Source organism: Eschrichtius robustus, chromosome 3 (genome assembly GCF_028021215.1).
Source record: "Eschrichtius robustus isolate mEscRob2 chromosome 3, mEscRob2.pri, whole genome shotgun sequence".
NCBI lineage: Eukaryota > Metazoa > Chordata > Mammalia > Artiodactyla > Eschrichtiidae > Eschrichtius > Eschrichtius robustus.
Window position 1 is genome coordinate 88,234,665 of NC_090826.1, and position 24,367 is coordinate 88,259,031.

General features: G+C 36.8%; 1 protein-coding gene across 1 annotated transcript in view; it reads right to left on the bottom strand.

The window, feature by feature from the left end:
• The window catches only part of FRRS1 (ferric chelate reductase 1), a 32,385-nt gene extending 12,258 nt beyond the window's left edge, over positions 1-20,127 (bottom strand). Inside the window, exons 1-7 of the mRNA XM_068538079.1 lie at positions 19,932-20,127; positions 18,786-18,922; positions 17,626-17,720; positions 15,879-16,026; positions 12,588-12,770; positions 6,739-6,837; positions 5,432-5,579 (exon numbers count right to left, since the gene is read on the bottom strand). Of these exons, the coding sequence (XP_068394180.1) occupies positions 5,432-5,579; positions 6,739-6,837; positions 12,588-12,770; positions 15,879-16,026; positions 17,626-17,720; positions 18,786-18,922; positions 19,932-20,127 (1,006 nt within the window). The remainder of the gene's footprint in view (positions 1-5,431; positions 5,580-6,738; positions 6,838-12,587; positions 12,771-15,878; positions 16,027-17,625; positions 17,721-18,785; positions 18,923-19,931) is intronic.
• Between the last annotated feature and the right edge of the window lie 4,240 nt (positions 20,128-24,367).

A 24,367-nucleotide genomic window follows, 5' to 3' on the forward strand; every position in this document is an offset into this window, starting at 1 on the left:
ATGTAAGAAAAAATAATCCCATTCACAATAGTTTGTATTAGAAATCTATAAAATACGTATGAACAAAGTAACAAAAATAAATAAGCCCTACAGGAAGATATGAAGAAAACCACAGGATCTGAATAAATGGAATATCCCAATATATTCCTGGATAGGAAGACTCAAGGACGTTGATTATTCCACAAATTAATCTAAAATTTCATTTCAATTCCAGTCATAACTCCAAAAGGATTTTTAATGAAATTTGATAAATCATTTCTGAATTTTATCTAGAAGAACCAATACACAAGGAAGAGGCAAGAATTCCTGAATTCCTGAAAAAGGAGGCTAGGAGGGGTATCATGCTTTATCAAAATTCACAACGTATTATTAAACTATAGTAATTTCAACCAGTGCAGTAATAGACAAACAGATCACTGGAAGAATAAACTGTAAACAATTTGATTTATTAAAATGGACTATTCAAGAACTGGTGTTTGGACACCAGGTTATTCGTTTGGTGAACTATTATATCATGGCTTGTTATTACAGAGAAGATCCGAGATAAAGCAGAAAACGAGAAGAGTTTTATGTCGTGAACACCCAGAGACCTGTGTCAAGAAGAAAGAGACAATAACTATCAGAAGCTACAAAAATGTCAAAAAGAAAAGAATGAAAAAAACTATTGAAAATGACAAGAAACGCACTGAAGAATCTAAAAATACTGTATTAGTAGAGTGGTAGTGATAAAAACCAGACCACATTCCTAACAGCCTGAGAGTCAAGTCGGAAGAAAAGTGTTTTTAAACTCTGATTCACCGTGGAGCCATGGGCTAAGATGAACTTAACCTTCATTAAAGCAGAAGTCCATCATAATTTTGAAGTTCCATTGTATGGCTCCATTATAATTTAGGCGTTACGCTCTAAGGAATGTTGGGTTCATGTGTAGTACACGGCTCTACAGTGTTATTCCTAAATTGTCAAAATAACAGGTCATGTGATAACAGGGTCTCTACTTCATTAATTACTTAAACTGGTAGATTTCCAAATTGGGAATTACTTATTCGCCCAAGTGAGTTCTATCTTTCAGTTCAAACACTCAGCATTTCACATGACTGCTTATTTCATGATAGGACAAAGTCAGCTTTCTGGGGGCAACACAGCAGTTAGAAAAAGGTTTTAAATTGGTTTTACTAAATATGACAGTACTTTCAACTCTCAATTATCTTTAGTTTGCTTCTGACCCCTCTTCCTAGGTGACTTCTCCCATTGTGGGCCATTTCTCAACATTTTCTTTTTAAAGGAAAATACGTATCTTGTTTCTTTTCATTGATCAGGTCTGTAAATGTGTGCTGAAAAAAAATCAGAGTTTATTTATAAACAGAATAATTTACTCACAGAGAAGGCTTTTTTCCTCACTGACTTTGTGTAATGCATTAATTCCATTTGTCACCAATGGATTTCACCAGCCTTGTTTACAAGGGAATCGGGTAAAAATTTATACTATTTTGTTTGCTGCATTTAGTAAGACATGAATGTTTAATAGTTATTTAATTGTGATGTAAAGAAATGTGACAATATTCAGGTATCTGCTTTCTGAATGTTTCAAATTCCAATCTATGAGCATTGCTGACATCCAGAGAAGAGAATAAAATTACCTGTGAAAGGGTGAAAAAAAAACTCAGCAGTTAGAAAAAGAACAGAAAGATAATTATGTGCTAGCTTACAGCAAAAATAAGGATAACATGAAAAATTAGTAGAAAATGAAAACCTGAAAAGTTATCTGAATTCTGAAAATGTTAAGCAATTTCCCCTGTATCTTAGTTTTGATCACTTTTGCTGAATCACTTTTGCATATTTGGATGAAGAAAGTAGTTAATTTTTCTATTTTTACTAATAATGTAGCATCCTTCAGAGCTTGGCATCGTCTTTAAGAATCATCTGAAGCGTCTGACTCACCATGGTGTTCCCTCTGACCTTCAGTCTGCCAGTAAACAATGCCTCCTGAGCGTCAGGTTTGCCCAGGACGACCTCATTCTACATTAGCATGGGTTACAGAGATTATATGATTGCTTTGAAAAATGGTTTCAACCTCACAAAGTCTCACTGCTTTTAAGCAGTGCGCAGCATATAAATTATCCACATACATATGACTAGATAACAGAAGCGACAATTGATATATGTGGTAACTGTACTTTGTTCCCCAATACAAGGGAACTAGAAAGTGAATTCCCTGAAGCGGTAACGTTTAGATTTGTTTTTTTGAGGTTTTGTTTTGTTGCTTTGCACTCCACTAGACAAAAAAAAAAAAAAAAAAAAAAAAATATGGGGGTTTCCCTCGTGGCGCAGTGGTTAAGAATCTGCCTGCCAACTCAGGGGACACAGGTTCAATCCCTGGCCTGGGAAGATCCCACATGCAGCGGAGCAGCTAAGCCCGAGCGCCACAGCTACTGAGCCTGTGCTCTAGAGTCCACGAGCCACAACTACTGAGCCCGCGTGCCACAACTACTGAAGCCCGAGTGCCTAGGGCCCGTGCTCCACAGCAAGAGAAGCCACGACAATGAGAAGCCCGCGCACCGCAAGGAAGAGTAGCCCCCACTCGCCGCAACTAGAGAAAGCCCACGTGCAGCAACAAAGACCCAACGCTGACAAAAAAAATAAAATAAATACATTTTAAAAAATTTTTAAAAAACAAAAATGAGTCTGTGACATATGTATATTTTTGTTAATAAACATATTTATGTAGTATTGTTTTAACATATTATGAACACTATTAAATTAGAAATTTTTAGTGAGATAAAATAAATCTAAGAAAAAAGTTCTAGTATTGTTTTCTGTATCCCCTGGACTACCTTACAATATGTACCCCTTCGTTGGAAGAACATTGTCCTAGAGCAGTAAGTTATCGAACCACAGTATACAGAACAATTGCCTGAAATGCTTGTTAAAATGCAGATGCCAAGCACAAACAACAGAGATTCAGTGAGTGTGGGATGGAGCTCGGGAACCTGCCTTTTGAGCAGTCATTCCAGGTGGTTCTGAAGCAGGTTATTTGAGCCCCACGCTTTGGCAAACACCACAAAAGACAAGGTAGAGATTCTCCCTACCATGCCACGAGCACAGCAACACCAGCAGGAAAGGGAGATAAAACAGTGCTCTATTCTGCACATGAATCGTCCACGAACTAGGTTTTTCCAGGAAAATATTAGAACTATTACCGAAAATATTGTTTCTATCAGAAAATGCATTCCAAGTTCTACAATGCTGGCCTAAGAAGAAATTTTTGGCATCACCATACACCCCAAAACACATATAATTTATTGTACAACAGAATTCACCCATTTAAATGACACTGCTTTTCTTTTAAAGTATAAACTTCTTAAGTATAAACTTTTTTAAAGTACAGATGCAAACTGTTAAAATCTCCTAGCAATTTAAGTCATCCATTCAAGTCAGTAATCATTTATGGAGCACCTAGAAAATTCTGGGCACAAAAGGAAGCAGTTTGATATGATGAAAAGGACACAACTCTTATAACTGCAACAGAGTTGGGTTTAATTCCTGACTCTGCTACCTGTTTGATTTTGAACAAGTTACTTCACCGCTCTAGGCTCCAGTTCTCTTATCTCTACAATGGGCAACATAATATCTATTTACAAAGCCTCTGTGAGAAATAAATGAGATATATGTAATGTACAATAAGTGATAGCTGCAATAATAACAATAAGACAATAACCTGTGCTTTAGTAATATTTGTTTAAAAATGCAAATATTTGACCTTCTTCTCCTTAAAAATTCATTTCCTGCATTTCCCATGTTAGAAAGTGAAACACTTGGGCTCTGAGGTCAAAGAGTTTAGGTTCAAATTCCAACTCTACCATTTACTTGTCTGGGCAAATGACTTAACCTCTCTAAGCCTGTTTCCTGCCAGATAAAATAAGGTTAATAATAGTACATATCTTATGTAGGTTTCTATGAAGATAAAAACGAAAACCTTAATGATAGCGCTGAGCCAGCAACTGGCACTCATTAAGTACTAAGTAATTTTTGTTCATTATTATCATTTAACCAGGAAATTATTTCCAGCTACATTTGCTGTTGCTGGTGCAAGTAAGAATACATGATTTGACTAAGATAACCAAACATATCATCCACAACTAAAGCTGCAAATATTCCTAAATTTTCTCTAACACTGAGTTGATATTTTGTCCTGCTTTAAAACCTTTTGAATCCCTACTTTACTTACAGTATAAAATCTAAACCACATGATAGAATATAAACTGCTATATATAAAATAGATAAACAACAAGGTCCTACAGCATAGCACAGGGAACTATATTCAATATCTTGTAACAAACTATAATGGAAAAGAATCTGAAAAAGTATATATATATATATATATATATATATATCTATATATATATCTATATCTGAATCACTTTGCTATACACCAGAAACTAACACAACATTGTAAATCAACTATACTTCTATTAAAAATAAACCACATGATAGAATACGCAAGGCTTTTCACAATTCTGCCTGTACCACATTTCTGTTCCTCCTCCTCCTTTACCTCACCCCCATCCTTCCATTCTATATGCTCAGCTTTTCACCATTTTCAAAGTAGGCCATATGCTCAAAGTTTGGGGGTAGTATTATCTCCAGGGAGATGAGTCACTAAATATTACACTACCTTGGCATTTCCTGCAGTTCTTCAGAATATCATTAGCCAAGACCTTAAACAAAATCTAATTATTCTTATTAATATGTGTTGCAGTACCTACCAGGGCAGTCTTAAGTATAAACTAAACATTCAAACTCATAAAACTCCCTTAGGCTACGCTTGGCATCAGACTGACTGAGAAGGATGTGGGACAGGAAACACAGCACACCTGCAGGACACCATGAGGCATTCTTTTTCAAAGGGAGGTCCTGTGGAAGCTTACTCAGCTGTCCAGGAGCTATTCTCTTTACCCCTCTCCACCTCCCTGAAGAAAGCTCAGGTCCAAGGCGATGAGATTCGTATTGGATAGGGCATCCACAGAAGCCAATATCTCCTGCAATAACCCCAAAGTCCTGCTTCTAGTATCCCTGCAAAGGATCTGCCAATGTCACTGCACTCAGGGAAGCCCAAAGACATGCCTTCTTACTAGGTATTTACAGTTACTCCTGGTCCAAATGCAGTCTACCAGCCAGAAAGCACTTTTATCATAAGCAGGTTGCCTAATAACCCAATTAACACTACCTTTACCTAGTTTCCAGGGGAACAAAGCTAGGAGGTCAACCAAAGTCAAATTGTCAGGCAAAAAATGGAAAAGGGTTTAATAACTCTTTACCCACAAACATATATCTTAAAAAAGAGCAATTACCATAGTCTCTCCAAATAAGGAGGGAAAGGAATAAAGTGAGCGAAAAAAAACTTAAAAAGTTAGTTTTTTATCAATATACTTACCATCATCAGCTGCACCATCTGCTAGAAATATGTAGTAGCTTGCATTTAGATCAAATCTATTCTCAACCCCAGGAAGGGTAATGTTTCTTCTGAAAGAACACTGCATAACACCATCCGCCAACCTCCAAGACATATCCTCAAGAGGATCCTGCAAACACATACAATGGGTCTTCTCAGCACTTTCCAAAGATTTGCTAAAAATAAGATATGATCAAAATCCTGACCTGTTCCATTTCCTTTCCCTAAGTTCCCCTGTGCATGTTTTGTCTGCAGTGTCATTGTTTTCCCACTTCCTCTTTGAAGAGTACAAGAAACATATTCTCCCAGTTTATTTGTCTTTATCCCACTTGGCAAAGATAGTATTTTTACTACCTAGGCTAGAAACTTTGGCAGATGTACTAACTTCAACTGGCCACTAATATACAATCAACAACACTGAAGAAACACTTCGCAAGTAATACTCCAGTGGCCAAAATGCAACATGCAACTGGGGAGAAGTTCCAACCCCACGAGAAAGCTATGCAGAGAACATAACATGTCATTAGATGATAGCTACTGTTCCATCAGAGCTCATTTGCTTGTCAGTTGCCATGTGAAAATGACACTTCTCTACCAGAAATAGGCCATCTTTGGCACAGGTGCCTACAACGGGCACTTAAGACAATTGCCCAAGGCACTGAAGCAGTACCTTCCATATGTGCGCCTCTTTCTCACCAATCAAGAAATTCTGTGTCACTTACATAAGCCTCTAAAAATCTGTCTGTAAGTTTTTGAAAAGGGGCTGATGCTTTGACCCTCTTAATAAACCATAAAATATTTTTTGTAAGATGCATTAAAAAAAGGATTTAAGTAACACAAGCAAGAATTCATCTTTTCCTCAAAGAGAAACTTTTCTTATGCTTTCTAAAGCATAGAAAAGGGGTACAGTATCTGTAGTTAATACTGTACTATATACTGGAAATTTGCTAAGAGAGTAGATTTCAGGTGCTCTTATCACAAAGAAAAAGTAACTATGTGAGGCAATGGATACATTTATTAGCTTGACTCTAGTAATCATTTCACTATGTAGAAGGATATCAAGACATCATGTTGTACACCTTAAATATATACAATTTACATATATATATGTTAAAAATAAAACGCAGAAAGGCTTCTCCCAGATTATAATAAGAGAGGAACCCTGCTGCCAGGCCCCTGCTGCTAACTGCAGGTTTGGAAGCTATCTTGCAGCATAGCCATGTCACTGTCAGCCACATAGCCAGAAGGCGGACCAGCCAGACGGAGATTCTCAGAATTTTCACACCTACCCTTGAGTCCATTACAGGGTGACTTCGCCCTGTCAGATGGGAAGGTTGTATGTGCACAGTCTGATCTTCAAGAATACACACATAAGCATCATCATCACCCTGAAAAACAATTGCAAATGAGAAAAAGTTCAAGTGAATTTAGTTTCTTTAAAAAAAAAAAGTCCCTGGGGCTTCCCTGGTGGTCCAGCAGTAAAGAATCCGGCTTCCAATGCAGGGGATGCGGGTTCAATCCCTCGTCAGGGAACTAAGATCTCACATGCCACAGGGCAACTAAGCCTGTGCACCACAACTACTGAACTTGTGCGCCTCAACAAGAGAGCCTGCATGCCAGAGCCCACGTGCTCTGGAGCCCGCGCGCCACAACTAGAGAAAGAAAACCCTCATGCCATAACTAGAGAGAAGCCCACACGCTGCAACTAGAGAGAGGAGTCTTCGAGCCACAATGAGGACCCAACGCATCCAAAAAAAAGAAAACAGTCCGTAATGTTATCAAATAGTATTTGATGCTTTTAAAACATAACTTACTGACTCAATCTTAAAATGATACCGCAAATTCTAAAGAATTGGCTGTCTGATAAATTAATTAAAAATGATTGTTATCATGCAAAAGCAATACAATTTCAGTGTATTAAAATAGACATATAACATGGTTATATGCCCATAACCCATCACCAATTGAACACCGCTGTTAATGCTTTTGTATATATTCATCCAAACCTATTTGTATTTATAACCTATTTTTCTCCCCAAATGGGAAAATATAAAGTTTTGTTACCTTTTTCACTGAACTTTTCATAAACATTGCTCTGGATATTTATTTGTAAGTAAATGTGTCCTACAGTTTTCATAACTGTAAGTGCATTGCATTATATTGGATTCTGGGGGGTGACTTTTAAGATGTAAGATACTATAATCAAATATTGCTAATATTGTACACACTTAATAGATTTACTATTGCATATTGAGACCACAATATCTGAGCTCAAGGGGGCATTCTTTGTCAGTCTAATTCTTATCTATCCTTTAATCCCCAACATTCCTTAGCTCTAAAAATTAAATCTTATTTAAAGTGACTATCGGAGGGCAGACTGCATCTTTAAAGCACATTTAAGTCACAGTACAAAAGAATAATCTGGATTTTAAATTCTTGTGTGTAGTTTTTGTTCTTTCATCTATTCTAAATTGCTCTTCATAAACTATCTAACAAGGTCTTTTATGTGCTTTAGTCACTAAACTCCTTAAACAAGATCCAAGACCAACCAGTTATGATTTAAATTTTGCTATGAATACCAATATGATATTCTAACATGTTTTAAATTTATTCTTAAAAGTTCCAGTTTTAACTCTCAAGTACATAACCTTAGCAAAGAAATTATTCCCTGTTACACATCTTATATTCAAATCAGAATTAGTGCAACTCAAGATAAGAAACTCGTAGTCGTCATAATTTAAACTGCTACACACTACAGCTCACAGACCAACTTCAGCCTGATGCCTGTTTTGGTACAGGCCACAGGCTGAGGATGGTGCTTACACATCTAAATGGGTTTTTTTTAAATTAAAAGAATAATATTTCATGACAAGTAAAAATATATTAAATCCAAATTTCAGTGTTTATAAATAAAGTTTTGTTGGAATACAGCCACCAACTTATGGATAATCTACAGCTGCTTTAGCGCTATCACACCAGAACTGAGTAGCTGCAACAGAGACCATATGGCCCACAAATTCCGAAGTGGTTGCTATCTGGACCTCTGCAGAAAGAGTTGGCTGATCTCTGATTTAAACAAACAATGTGTGTTTTCTAGAATGTTTATCATCAATGAGGTATAGGAATTTTCTTGTTATTTAAAACAAAATTTAATATAACAGAATGGTTGATTTTGAGGCAAACTGATGATGAAAGTCAACTGAGTCATTAAGGCAGACCTCCCAAATACTGGAGAGGATGACGGGGATGGAGAAGAGGTAACTCTCCATTCTCACTACTCTACAATGAGGGTAAGAGAAGGTGCTACGACAACCTTAGGCTCCAGGCAGCTGTAGAAACCCCAAATCTGGAGCATGGAAGGACACACATGAGGAGCTTCAACCAAATCCCTGAATTGGACAGAACCTCTTACCCTCGTTTGTTCCTCTCATTCCAGCATTTAGAATGCCCTCTATGAGAAAATATCATGTGGAGGAAATAAAGATGACAACATAGTTCTTACAATCAAAGACTATGTTTTAATAGAGGAGACGGTTAAAATAGTACATGAAATATGATAAAACAGAGATTTAAACACAGTGCTATGGAAAGACAAATTAGGTAGGGCCAAAAGATTGAAAAGGCTTATCAGAAAAGATTGCATTAACTAGGCCTTAGAGAATAAAAAATATATGTGGATAAGGTAGAGCTGCGATTAAGGGAAACGTTTTTCAAACTGAGGAACTTCTAGAACCAAAGATACAGAAATATAAAAAATATAGGGAAACTTTCGGAAACAGGTAGTTTTGTGAGCTAAAACATATACAGGGTAAGGCCAGAAATGGACTTTGAAGAGTTTTGAAACTATGCTAAAGAAAAAAACATTTTCCTATAACTACTAAAGGTTCACCTTAACTACTAAAGGCTTTTGGGGCCAAGATTGAGATTACCTCAAATGTGGTCAAAAACCACATTAACCTGAGTCTATTGTAAAAATTGTAGGACATTCCACAAAACAACTGGCCTAAAAGAAAAAAGGTAGGGTAACCGTTCTAAAGTAAAGGAGATTAAAGAGATAATAAAATGCATTGAGTGGTAACTGATTAGTCTGTATCAGAAATTTTTAAAATATACATATAGATATGACTTCACTGGGATAATTGGGGAAATTTGAATATAGGCTCTATTGCATAAAATTATTATATTATATATTGTGATAGTGATCTTATAGATAATTGTAGGAGAATATCCTTCTTAGGAAACACATGCTGCAAACTAGACTTAAAATGTCATGATATCTGCAACTTAATTTTCAAACAGTTCAGGGGAAAAAAATGTGTGTTAATATACAGTGAATAAGTCAATCTACACATACACACACGGAGAGAGAGAGAGAAAAAACAACAAATGCAGGTGAAGGGCTTACTGGTGTTCAGTGTACTAGTCTCTCAACTTTCATGAATGTTTAAAGCTTTTCAGAACAAAAAGTTGGGGTGGGTGAGAGAAAGAAGCACCTGAAAGGTAAATAAAAAAGAAGAATCTAAATCACAAACGAAGTTTCCTTGAACACCAGCGAAGATGGTGGCAGCAATGAATGAGATAGTCCATAAATTGCCCCAGACAGTATCTGAAAAGAAGCAAGAAATCGATAATAGTAGTTGCTTTTTTACTATTGTTGTTGATCATCAAGAATGGGAAACACAAAAGGACAGCAGGAGGGTAGATAATAAATTCAGTTTTACAGATGATGGTCTGTGTTGTCCAGAGCACTCAGCTGGAAGAGACCACCCAGCAGCTGGAAATTCCAATCTGGACACACACAAGAGAGGTCAGGACTGGGAACGTTCTGGAATTTGAGCGTTGAGAAATTATGTACAGAATAAGACAACACTGGGCAGGGGAAGGCAGAGAACGGAAGCTAATATAGTGTATATACTTGAATACTCTATCTCATATAGCAAAATATCTGAGATGAGGAAGAGGTGTATACTTTGAATTTCAGTTACAATTCAGATATTAGCAAGTCACTGTTAGCAAAAATATGGATAGTTGTACTTTCACCAATTTTAGTGATGAGGTCTAATACCAAAACAACTGCTATCATTAATTTATCAACCAAATTGAAAAAGGTATAATTTAGGTTATCTAGTCAGTATTCAGAACATCAGATACCTTCAGTATTTAAATTTACATTACATACTGATAAGAAATGGCAGGTCATAAAAATATCCAAAAAATTTTAAAACAATCAAAAATAGAAACAACCACTTTAAAAATATTTTTGATGATGATTTATTTTCCCCCCAATTTAGGCAAACAGGTGTACAGATGATTTTAATCATCAAATAGGATTTCTCTGTAAATCAACTGCACCTGCATAATTAAGCCTTTTTTATAAACATTGTTGATGAGTACGATACTAGAAACATAAGATTTCTAAGTAAGATAAATATATCTTGAATTAGACATAAAGGTTTTTGTGTCATCTATGCCTACAACTTAGAAATAACTGGTCTACTTGTAGGCTCCTCATCACAACACTCACTGCAACAATACTGTCTTTTCCTCTGGCTGACGGATTTTATGTGACCAGAAAAGGAAATGTGTTGGTATACTTTTGCATGAAGTTTGGCTACAAAGTGACTAGAATATTTTTAATGAAGTGACTCGAACACATATCTAAATGTGTACCCTACCTTAGACATGCACCTTAATGAAGCTACACACTTATTCCAACAAGGCTACCATTGTTAACCCTTGTTGGATTCATCTTCAGAGTTTCCTTCAGAGCCAGTTCCATTCACACAACAACAAGCCACCAACTTTCCTTATTGCTTTACAGTCACATTTTATTTTTAACCCAGCCCCCTTATGCACCTTAGGCATAAGGTTCATTTTTGCCAGAATTGAGAATACCCAAAAGGATATGCTGTAGGTCTAATGGTAATTACAAAAGGGAAATGGGCAAAATGTTTTGAACAATTGCAACATCATTTGAACAAGTATAAAATTTCCCATAAAAGCAACTTTAAAAAGGAAAGAGTCATAATTTATATGTTCTTTTTAGAAGCCGATGACATGTCTTCTCTCTCATAGGTTTAAGGTATACCCTTTGTTGAATGAAAAAAGATAATGAGTGCATTCTGGAACTATATAGTAAAATATACAGGTCATATCGTATATTGCAATGACATCCCCCTAAAAAAGTTACACCTGGCTTCCTGCAATATTTGCAGCCAGCGTAACAAGGACCACCGTGATCAGAGTGCACTTTGAAGGAAAATATTTGTTCTTCTATCATAGATTCTCAGAGTTCCTTTTCTCTGTTTTTGAAATAATGATTTCCTTAAAAAGTGATGTTAAGTTTAAAACCTGACAGGAAGAAAACTCTCAAGAAAAGACGCCTTGCATTTGTTAATGTGGAAGTAAAAAGCCTTCTCCGTTTGTAGCCATCCCCCTCTACAGCCAGCTCTGCTGGAACAGGACTGACACATGTCCTGGCCTTTATACCCTTCTTCCCTCTCCCTGGGAAATCAGAATGCTAATGCAGAACTCTGCTCTTCCACACTACACCGCAAGGCTGCCACCTACAGAATCTTTTAATCCATTCAGCACTACCCAAGGAGAGGGAGAATCAGGTGAAAATAAATGCTGCCTTCTGTAGACCTGGTAAAGAATCCATTTATGCCTGGACAAGCCAGGTTTAATTTTCTGTTTGGGAAATGTGCCGATGACGGGGGGCAAGAAGAGCAGCAACCCATGCTGTATGTAGTTGCTGGCCACTTGAGAAAACTAGGAGTTGAAAAGCATCACAAACATGAGATTTTACACAGAGCAACTTTTTCTTAACTGCACTTCCTGTTTATCACGGAGATAGACAGACAGAGGTAGACAGATAAAGTGGCAAATCCACTGGAAATACAACCAGCTTTCCTAATGTCCTAACTTTCCTCAGGACAGCCTTGTTCTTAGAGGTATGTAATTGCCCAACTCAGAGCTGCTTAACTTAGAATCTAAGTCAGTTTCTCTGCCCTCCCTTCCCATTCCTCCCTTAAGTATGATAATTTGACTCTGGAACAAACAGCTAAACTGCTATGGATGAGAGCTCACCCCAGTGACTCTCCTTTCATTACCACTTATGTAAGTGAGAGGTACAAACCATCCATCGGTCGTGAGAAAATGCAAAGGATAAATAGCCTTTACTGGGACCGCTCATTTCAACCATCACTGACTTGGCATCTCGTGTGAAGGATAAGAAGACACAGGCAAGCTCCTTCTCCGGGTCACAGTTCAAAGGACTCCTAATACAGAACTTCTTGTTCCCACAATCTGAAGCATTGAACTAGAAAAATGACAGGGGGAAAAAAGTCAATTATCAAACAGGCAGTTCATTTCCAATGACAGAAGAGCTACTACTTTGAAGTATGGGTTTTAATAAGAATACGTTTTCATAATAAGGATTCAAACAAGGGAACAAAGACACATCCCAAATTAGAAATTATCAAAGCAGTAGTTAGGTTGTGAACTTTTAAACTTAATTAATTTTAATTAAACTTTAGAAGACACAACATTAATTGGACTGTAATTATGCATGAGTATTAAAATCCCTTTAATACACAAAATACTTCATGTTAATTATGTTCTGGAGCAAAGTTTCTGGTAAATTTTGAGAATTTCTTAGGGAATATTTAAGTCCACCTTGACATTCTTGCCTAAAGGGTATCCTCTAGTTTTCAGAGATGGAAATTTTAAAAGCAAACAAACAAGCCCTTAGCAAGTTTTATATTTAGATCCTGGACTCCGCTTCTAGAATTCAGGTTCAAATTTGACATTAAGATAATGTAAGAAAAAATGGTTACTCCTATATATACCACCACTCCAAATAATAGTTAAGAACAATTTAGTGGGGGAGAAACAAAAATAATCTACAATGATTTAATTCAGAGCTTCTTGGTGTGGCAAATAAGAAAGAGTATTGAAAAATGTCAGCTCTACAATCTGACAGGGCAAACAGGCAGTTATCTTGTGTTAGAATGAGCTGTGACACGACATTTCAGAAGAGAGCTAACCATTACTTTAAGTAACTAGATTTAATGGGAACTGTACAGAAAAACTCTCATTTCTTCTTCTACTCTACCAATACTTCTGGCCACCAAGTGGGTGAGGCTATTTCCCACACTAAGCAATTCTGCAATTCTTTGGACACATCCAGCTGTGTGTCCTACAATTCAATTCTGTTCTGACACTGTCTACCTGAAGTTAGTGTCAGATCCCACAAGTGAAGTGCTCAGTCCCACAAGACTGCACCCACTTCAGATACCAATCACAGATGCCAATCACAAGCCCCAGGTTGTCACCTGTACTTCCGAATGGTCGGCCATATATTGGAGGTTTCCAGCACCTAATCCTCAAGTTGGATAATTTACTAAGATGGCTCACAGAACTCAGGAAAATAGTTTACTTAGTAGAGTACCAGTTTATTATGTTGATAAAAAGATAACAACCCAGGAACAGCCAGAGAAGAGATGCGTAAAGCAAGGTATGTAGGAAGGGGCACAGAACTTCTGACTCACCACCTTCCCAGCACCTCCACGTGGTCAGGACCCAGGAGCTCTCTGAAACCCATTTCTGGAATCTTTATGGAGGCTCCATCACGTGGGCATGATGGATTTTTAGCTCAATCAGCCTCTCTCCCTTTTCTGGAGAATGAGGGGAGGGGGCCTGAAAGCTGCAAGCTTCTAATCATGGCTTGGTCTTTTTGGTGACCAGCCCCCATACAGGAGCCCACCAAGAGTCACCTCATTAGAACAAAATATGCTCCCATCATCCAGGAAATTCCAAGGGATTTAGCAGCTCTGTATCAGGAACTGGGGTCAAGGCCAAATATTAACAGAAACCAGGCAGAGGCTGTTTTATTTTTTTCCTTATTATTTCACAGGAACTTGAAGAGAAATCCTAGTAGAGTGGAGAGAACAAGCCACGAGGAGCTAGGAACCATGGGTTTTGATCTCTGCTCTCCCCTTTACTCCATCACGTTTGCTAAAGAACCTATTCTCTCAGGGTCTCTTTACCTAACTATGCAGCAGTGACCCTGAGGTCTCTCCTAGTTCTCTACAAATGCCATCATCCTGTGACTCTGAATGAACCTCTCTATAATTAGAGATTATAAACTTGGTGCAGAGATAAAATCAAAAGCTCCAACAAGCGCTAAAGCCTTTTATATGATTTTATGGAAAGATAATAATCCTGTCAACAGATTCCTACTGGGAAGCTCAGGTCCAAACTGACTGTGGACTCCCCTAAAGCAGTTTTTAAATAAATAAACATTAACACTAAATAAACTGAGAACTAGCGCAAATAATAGATCGAATTGTTTGGTCAAACAAAAGTTCATAATAATGTAATCAAATGGCTCATCATATACTGCATAATGTAGAAAAGAAGGAAAACAAAATGAGACACTGTATAGGAGTACAAGAGCTTTATTTAGTATGAGGGAAAAAAGAGTTATAAAAAGACAAGAAAGAGAAGGAAGAGAAAAAAATGAACTAATATTTACTGAATATCTATTAAGTACAAAGCCCTTAGAAACCTTATATTCATTCCAATGTTTAGTTCTCATAGTAATACTATGTAAGAGCTAGATATTATTTCTCATTTTACAGGTGAAGAAACTGAGACTTTAGGAATTAAGTAATTTTTCCAAAGTCAAACAGAAATTAGACAAATCAGGATTCAGGCCCAAATTTGTTCTTGCAACTGTAATAACCTACTTTAAGACATTTTTCATTATATTTACTTCTGAAATGATAAGTACAATTTATCAGAATTGCTTTCAGTAAAACCTTTCTAATGTTTCTAATATGCATCACCCTTTCTAAGATATGTTTTTTAACGGTAATTCTTTTGAATCAAAGGGCTTAAATGGAATTCTAGCTGATGAGCTTGCAAACGAGTTTCTGTGGTTCAACACACAGAATTCCCCAGTACTCATTGGCCTTAATGAAATAAGATCGAAGAGTTATATCACCATGTCAAGATTCTCCTCCAAATCTTGTCTAAACTTAGCTTAAGCTTTAAGTTCCCTCTCCATGTGTGATATTTGGCTGTGTCTTTTTTAAAAATAAAAAAAAAAAAAAAAAGAATGGAAGAAAGCTGCTGCTTCAGATTTACTTTCAAATGAAAACATATCCACCGCTAGTATAGACTACATGTGAATGTCATAACCACACTTTGAACATGCAGGGTCTTACACTCCTCTTATTCTAACCTATAAATCATAATGTTACAATGAAGACTTCCTCCTGATTTCCTGAAGGGAATTCAAAAACTTGCTACCACAACCCAGGACAGCTACTTCTCTACACACGTTCCTAAGCACAGAACCACAATTTCTAAGGAAGCTGTTCCTTTAGATTGCATTTGGTGAAACCATAAAAATGTTACTTACTGATTTGGTTAAATGGGAGACTGGAGGTAACGTTGGCATAGGTGCTGTTGTAGCTTTAGGTGTTGTAAAAGGAAGGACGTTTGGTTGTGAAATTATAGGACCAGGAATCTTCACCCAGTAGATTTTGTACTTCTCAACAACTGTGGCTCTGAAATGCAGTACCAGCGAGAGTGAGATTAGACAGAACCATGATTGTGGCCCATCATAATCAAGTCGAAAAAAAAAAGTAATGAACTAGGGACATACCACTTAATACAGGTATACCTTGGAGATATTGCAGGTTCGGTTCCAGACCACCACAATAAAGCGAATATCACAATAAAGTGAGTAACAGAACTTGGGGGTTTCCCAGTGCATATAAAAGTTATGTTTACACTATACTGTAGTCTACTAAGTGTGCAATAGCACTATATCTAAAAAAAAAACAATGAATATACCTTAATTTTAAAATACCTTATTGCTAAAAACTACTAACCATCATCTGAGCCTTCAGCAAATTATAGTAGTAACATCAAAGATCACTGATCACAGATCACCATAACAAATATAATAATGATGAAAAAGTTTGAAATATTACAACAATTACCAAACTGTGGCACAGAGACACAATGTGAGCAAAAGCTGTTGGAAAAATGGTGCCCATAGACCCACTCAGTGCAGGGTTGCCACAAATCAATTTGTAAAAAGACACAATACCTGTGAAGCCAAATAAAGCAAAGTACAATAAAACAAGGATGCCTGTAATACCTGACAGAATTTCGTGTGAGGAAAATCTCTAATGACTCTCTTCCACTTCATCACCAAATGAATTTTAGTTACTCTCTCTCTCTCTCTTCTCTTACTTGTCTGTTCTTTGGGCATATTCACAGCAACCAGGAATGTCAGACCCCGGGACTAAAGTGCACAGATTTCCACTCCTGACATTGGAGAACATACTACGACCACACTTTTCATAGTGGTCATTCAAATTATTCCAAAAGCCATGTGTAACAGGCAGCTACAGCAAAAAGCTATATAGAGGCTGCATAAGAAACTATCAGTTCTTACTGGGGTCATATCCCCTTTCTCACATTCCACTCAACACACAGGTGCAAAGCTGCATTACTGTGTGCTGGTGACCTGTGCAGAATGTGAAGCAGAAAATAGAGACAGGCCAGGAGAGCAATTCTCCCTTTAAAATATATGTCTATAACACCACTCAGGAATCATTATATGGCTTTATGACATTCCATTTCCCCCTTGCATGTAAGATTAAGAGAGAAGTACTATTCTAATTCTACTGAATTTCATAATTCTGAGGAGCACACATGATCTTACTTTTTTGACAATCTAATCTGCAAGTTGTGACACTGCAAAAAAAAAGTCATCCAAATTTCAGGACTGCTTTTTTTCATATTCTCATACTAGTACAAGAACAAATCTAAAAAAAAGTATTAGTCCATACACCATATAGACTCAAGTATTAATTGATGGCTCTTATTAGTGTGAAGGCACTACAACACTTCATTCACTCAACAAATGTCTATTAAGTGTCTATTAGGTCCTTGGTCCCGTGCTAAGTGCTCAGTATATATGCTGAAAAAAAAAACAAACAAAAAAGCAAAACAGCCACTTACATCAGTAAGGTGGTGTCATTACTACACCACACCTCTGCCATACAGGTGAATGTCCAATAGGTATAAAAAAAGATACAGACTATCATTATTTCAATTATATAACTTACAGAGCTGTAAACTCTCCTACTCACAGAAACTTTATGTGATTTGGGGCACTGCTTGGAGCATTCCAATAGACTTTAATTTCTGTTTTTTTGGATGGACTTGTGTGACTCACAGCTGATCCCTGAAATAAAATGGAAGAGAACTACCATTCAGACACTCAATAGCTCAACATAGCTGGAACTACAGCCATTTTGCAAAGTAATTTATCATTGCATGACCTTGGCATTGTGGTAAAGACTATTTTATCTAGAACAGGGACTCAGGTGCTCAATAAATACAGGTTGACTGATTGACACCAAATTAGCAGCCGGCTCTATGAATAAACTAGAGTCAGCAGAAATTTAAGAACTGAAGAGAGTTATGAATACTGGGTGTGTTGATGCTATATAAAGCCTGCTCATTATTTCATTTATACTGTAAGTGTCTTTTTTTATTAATAGATGCAAACAGAATGCAGAAGATTCATCAAAAGAAAAAAAGTCCTGCCTCCAAATATGCAATATTATATTTTAGTAATTCCTTTCTCTTGAACAATCTTGTTTCCCACATTCATTCACCTGGGAAATTCCTACTCATTCTTTGAGGTCTAGCTGAGATCATCTCCTCTCTCTCAATTCCCTCCAGCCTGTGTGTGGCACCTCTGCTATGCTTCTCACCCACCCTGTGTAGGGTTCTAATCTAAATCATCATACTATTCCACTTATGTGTCTGTCCTATATCCATACATTCTACTTATTGCCATATAGCATATGTCCATATGCTTTACTTATGTGTAAGGCTATGAGCTCTTCAAAGAACAAGTCCTGTTCATCACCATATCCCATGCAGGAAAGTTCCTGGTATAATAAATGTTCATTAAATTAATTAATTACAAAAACTAGACCTCTGTTCCACTCTAGAACTCTATCTTCAATATCAACATCCTTCGAAATTCAATATAGTAAGAGTCAATACTATATAAAATATCAAAAGCCATAAACTCTTCAAGCTACAACCTTACCTTTTCTAGGATGTTGTATAAAAATATGTTGCCAGTAGAAAAATTAGGGGGAAAGTTTGATCAATATGAATGTACTCAGATGTTTGCAATGCATGGGTAATGTCATTTGTTTATCTTGCAAACACCATCTTATAGTGAAAAGACCCATGGAAACTGACAGAAATCAGTTTCAAACTAAACACAAACCTGTATATCTTCACAGGTCAGAAGCTGTGACACTTGACTGTCAATCAATGTGAAGGAGCCAATAGGAGGGCCACTCAAATTCTCAGCATCACGTGCTTCTAAGAGAAAGCCTTTAAATGGTGGCCCTGACAAAGTAACTGAGAAACAAACAAAAAGATAAGTTAAGAGTTTAGCAACATCCCCCCAAAAAAACTGTTTAAAGGAGGCACGTCATCAAATCGGGTGTATATATAGAAAGCTACTCCAAGAGAGAAAACAGTAGAAATCATCCTATAGTCAAAGAAATTCTAAACCGTGTTCCACAGGACATTATTCCATGAGATGTAATAGCCATTCCACAGGGAAGAAAAGGTAGGTTATGGTCAGAGTGTGGTCCATGGGGCCAAAGTAGTTTGAAAAATGCTGGTTGAAAGTAAATACTTCTGCCTTTACTGCAAACGTCTCAGGCCCTTTAACATTCTTCTGTGCAGTATGAAACTCTAAGAAATATATATAACAGAGTGTTCCAAATTTATTTTTCCATATATCCTTTTTGCTAGAGCGTATCTATTAATATTCTGCATTTCTAAAGTTGCAGAAAATAGAATTTGTAAAATGCTGTTATAGATACATCCTTAATAGACTATTAAGTTTCAGCCTACCTTTTGCCAGAATTAGGGAAACACAAGAGATTATACTATGTCAAGAAGGATACGGGTTTAACATCTTAACCCAGATAAAATAAGCTTTATTTTATGTATTTCTATTGAGTAAATAGTACTGTTAATGAAGATATATTAAATAATGACAAAAACATATTTTAAAACCTATTCTGGGGAATCCCCTGGCAGTCCAGTGGTTAGACTTGGTGCTTTCACTGCCAGGGCCAGGTTCATCGCTGGTCGGGGAACTAAGACCCCGCAGGCCGTGTGGTGTGTCCAAAAAAAAAAAAAAAACACCTATTCTGAATGGGTAGTAAATATACTACTTAAGTAATATAGTCATCTGTAGTAGTTAAACACAAAAATGAGAAGTATAAGATCATGGTATCTTATAAAAGCAGATGAACAGATTAAATGAAACTGTATAAATCCAACAGTAATAAAGATTCAATGTACAGTAAAAAAGTGAAATTCAAACTGTAAATAGTTAATACCAGCACAGTACCTTTGATCTGATCTCCTGGCCTGAATGTCATCTGACTCACTGAGATGTGGCAAGCAGGATCAGACTGTGGAGTTTGACCATGCTTAGGAATCATTCCACGGCATGACTTCGTTACCTTTCCATTGGGATAATTAGCCACAGAAGTAACGAGCAACAGAAGTATGAAGGCACCAAGGGTAAATCCAGGAACTGCCATCTCAAAAAGAAGATTAAAAGCACATTATTTTCAAAAGTAATTAAAATATAAATGCTTTCACATCACAGGATAGTAAGTTCTAGACAACTATTTACTTCCAATAGTCAGTTAACCACATTCTCAAAAGTATGTACTATAAAGAATGTGATATGTGGGGGCTTTCCTGGTGGCGCAGTGGTTGAGAATCTGCCTGCTAATGCAGGGGACACGGGTTCGAGCCCTGGTCTGGGAAGATCCCACATGCCGAGGAGCAACTAGGCCCGTGAGCCACAACTACTGAGCCTGCGCGTCTGGAGCCTGTGCTCCGCAACAAGAGAGGCCGCGATAGTGAGAGGCCCACGCACCACGATGAAGAGTGGCCCCCACTTGCCGCAACTAGAGAAAGCCCTCGCACAGAAATGAAGACCCAACACAGCCATAATAAATAAAATTTTAAAAACTAAAAAAATAAAGCAAATAATTAAAAAAAAAAAAAAAAAAAGAATGTGATATGTGAAGTTTGCCCTGGATTTGAATCTCAGCTCTACCAATTACCAACTATGAAACTTTTAGCAAGTCACTTAAGTCTCATTCCTTGCCTGAAAAATAAGGAAACGAAAACCCTCCTTTCAAAACTGTTTTAATAAAATTTAGATACAGCCAAAGGTCTGACAAGGAAGATAATAAATGTTAGCTTTCATTAGCATGATTGGGAAATAATAAAATAATCCAATAAAAGCAAAAGGTTTTGCTCCACTTCATCCTAGAAAGCTTAAAGAACAAATAAGAAATGTTTCTTCTGGATTTAAATATCATCACCTGAATAAATCTCTGATATGATTTCTCCCAACTTGCCATTAAACTAGTCATGGTGACAATTTAATTTGCAACACTGAAAACTGAGGCTAACAACCAATTGCAAGAGACAGTATTTCTATTACTTCTAGCCCAAATACTTCTGAATTAAGAAACATGACTGTTAACCCAGGCAATTTTCTTCTCTCATCCAGTTTATCTGCCTCTTACCATCTGCCTAACAGAAAACCAGTCCCACCCTTGTCTAGCTCACTTTGTGCATATATGCAGAACCTGCAAATCATAGTATTTAACAAGGCTAGAGGAAGATGGGCAGGGACATGTTATATGGCAGTAAAGTCCACACGGTGAACAGGCTGCAGATGGGAAGAGCTCAAGAGGCAGTTCACTCTCCACAGAAATGGGAGTTTTCTATACATGGTCATAGACAAAAATAAAAGCACCCTTAGAATCACTAGAACAAATTATCCTTTTATAGTCATGTAAATTATAAACCCCACATTGGACCAGAGCTAAACTATAGAAATTCCTGCTAGACACCAGAAATTGTGCTGGAGCTACACTCTAACCAGCCCTGCACATTACACCAGTAGCTACCAAGTAGATAGCTTTGGGTCCAACTCTATACCCCTAATTTTTATCAAACATTGATGCTAGATAGAATTCTTCTCATTTAAAGATAAGCAAAAGGAACAAATGAACTAATCAAGAGCTTCTGAAAAATTCTATATCATAAGAGCAGCACAAGATTTCTCTGTAGACTCAGAGGAAAAGCATAACCCTGAAAATAGTTAATTACTATAGGAAACAATATTTAAGAAAATAACTGCTAAAGAATGGAGCAATAGAAAATCTTCTGTTCGAACATGGCTATCAGGTCCTTTCGTTAGGGCCAGACCTGATTTTAGGACCATACAAGGTTTACTGGAGAGGATCAAGGTCATTATTTTAACCATGTGAACTTGGCCAAGTTATTATGAAAATTAAATGCAGAAATGTGCCTCACTTAAAGAATGGTACAGTGGGAAGAGTTAGTTTGGTTTAACAAATATTTATTTGGCACTGACTTCCTGCCAGGTGAAAGTGGAAACAAGACTTTATTTCTAGTCTCTGCTATGCATTAAGTACCTGAATAACATCAATCAATCAGGTCACTTAATCTCTGTCTCAGTTTCATTTGCAAAATATAACAGATGAACTGGAATAAATTCAGGGCAATACTAACATTATGATTTTAGGATAAAGCAAAGTGGAAAAGCATACTGGGAATTATTAGAGCATGAAGTATAAGATGGGAAAGGGAAGTGAAAAAGACACCACTACCTGTCATTCATCAGGAAAATATAACAAACAAGGTCAGCGAGAGAAGTAGACAACAGCAATTTCTTTGTCCTTAGTCAGATACCGACCACTCAAGGTAAAGTTCTATTTTCCTAACAATGGCCAATGATGATTTCCCAGTTAATGATTTAAGGAACCTTTTTCAAATGAATACATTAATTCATTAGGCAATCTATGCCAACAGATTGCATAGTTATGAAAAGGAATAAAGAGTTATACGTGGAAACATTTAAGCTAAAATTATGGAATATAGATAATGAGCTATTATATTATGAGATCATTCTTCAAGCACTGGAAAAACTCCCACCAATTTTGTATGATTTTTACAGGTTTTTAATATTCACATTCTACCATGAGTATAATATAGAGAAATAAAAGAAAAGATATCATAACTTGCATTTTGTCATCCTAGGACAAAGACAGACCTATTAGTTTAAAAGGTTAAAAGAGAGGTTATCCTGATTCTCTAACTGAAATATTACCAAACCTCATGAGATTTATACAGTTTTCTTTCTTGCCTGAAAGACAGGCACTTAGTAAAAAGGTATAATGACTGCCTTTACCATGCTCTACATACATCTCACATGAAGATAAAACTTCAAAACGAGTGTATTCTTTATTACCTGAATACCAAATTCTCGTACTTGGATGAATATGTAGTTATTATTGTCATTGTGAACTACAGACATTAACAGGACAATATATTTATTACAACAAAGTAAAATTCAGATAAAATTAGAAGAATCCAATTGAAAAATATTTAGATGTAAGAAAAAGGATTATGTGTTAATTAAGGATTTTTTAAATAAATTGGTCATTAAATGTCTTTTTATTGTACGACTCCAAGGACATGTAAGAAAAAAGAAATATGGAGGAAAGCACATCTTTTAAAACCATGTCAGATGATTAAGCTAGCAAATAACTAATCGAGTCTAGTTATACTGCATTCAAGCTCTAGCTTTTATTACCAGTCATTTGTTGGTTTTTTTTTTTTTAATTTTTTATTTATTTATGGCTGTGTTGGGTCTTCGCTTCTGTGCGAGGGCTCTCCCCAGTTGTGGCAAGCGGGGGCCACTCTTCATCGTGGTGCGCGGGCCTCTCACTATCGCCACCTCTCTTGTTGCGGAGTACAGGCTCCAGACGCGCAGGCTCAGTAATTGTGGCTCACGGGCCCAGCCGCTCCGCAGCACGCGGGATCCTCCCAGACCAGGGTTCGAATCCGTGTCCCCTGCATCGGCAGGCAGACTCTCAACCATTGCGCCACCACGGAAGCCCCAGTCATTTGTTTTAAATGAAGGCATCAAAGGAGTTCAAAAGTTAACATACACACAAAAAATTATGGGAACTCGCCAGTAACACCCACTCCACATCATCCAAGAAATGAGTAAGCACCGACAGTCTTAATTAATGCACAGGTGTGAGGTAACAAGGTTCTTTCAATTACAAAAAGCCACAAAAAAGCAAAAACTAAACCAAAAGAGTTTACTAAAAAATGTCTAAATAATTTGGAAAAGGATATTTTTTGCTATATGCTGTGGGGTTTTTTAATTTTTTTACCATACCCAAAGTAAGAAATGTTTTTACATTATGACCCTACAAACATTTCAAGAGATACTATTTACCTTTACCGCATATGATAAACTCATATATTTTCTATTCTTGTCTTTTTTTAATGCTGGTTACATCCTACTGAATTGTTATTTCATAACCTACCAATGAATCTTAACCTGCAGTTTGAAAACATAACTTTATGGCATATACAGACCATTAAAGTTCAGTCATGAATCAAGTTCTAATTTAGGAGTATCAGGGATTTCAGTAAAAAAAAAGGAGAGTTCTCAGAACTATAGAAGAAACAAATAAACCAAGCCACAAGGAGGATTTTAGAGATGGAGATGGACTTATGGAAAATGTCTTATTCTATATTATTTCGTTTGTGAACATGAACAAAAACTGTAAAAATGGCAAACAAATTAGCTTTCTCACAGTGACCTTTTATATTTAAAAAAAAAATTAATCAATAGTCAATCTGAGAAAGAAATGCAAAAATTTTCTGAGCCAAGCCGAGGATTACAATCCAGAAGACAGTCTCTCAGAGCGCTCT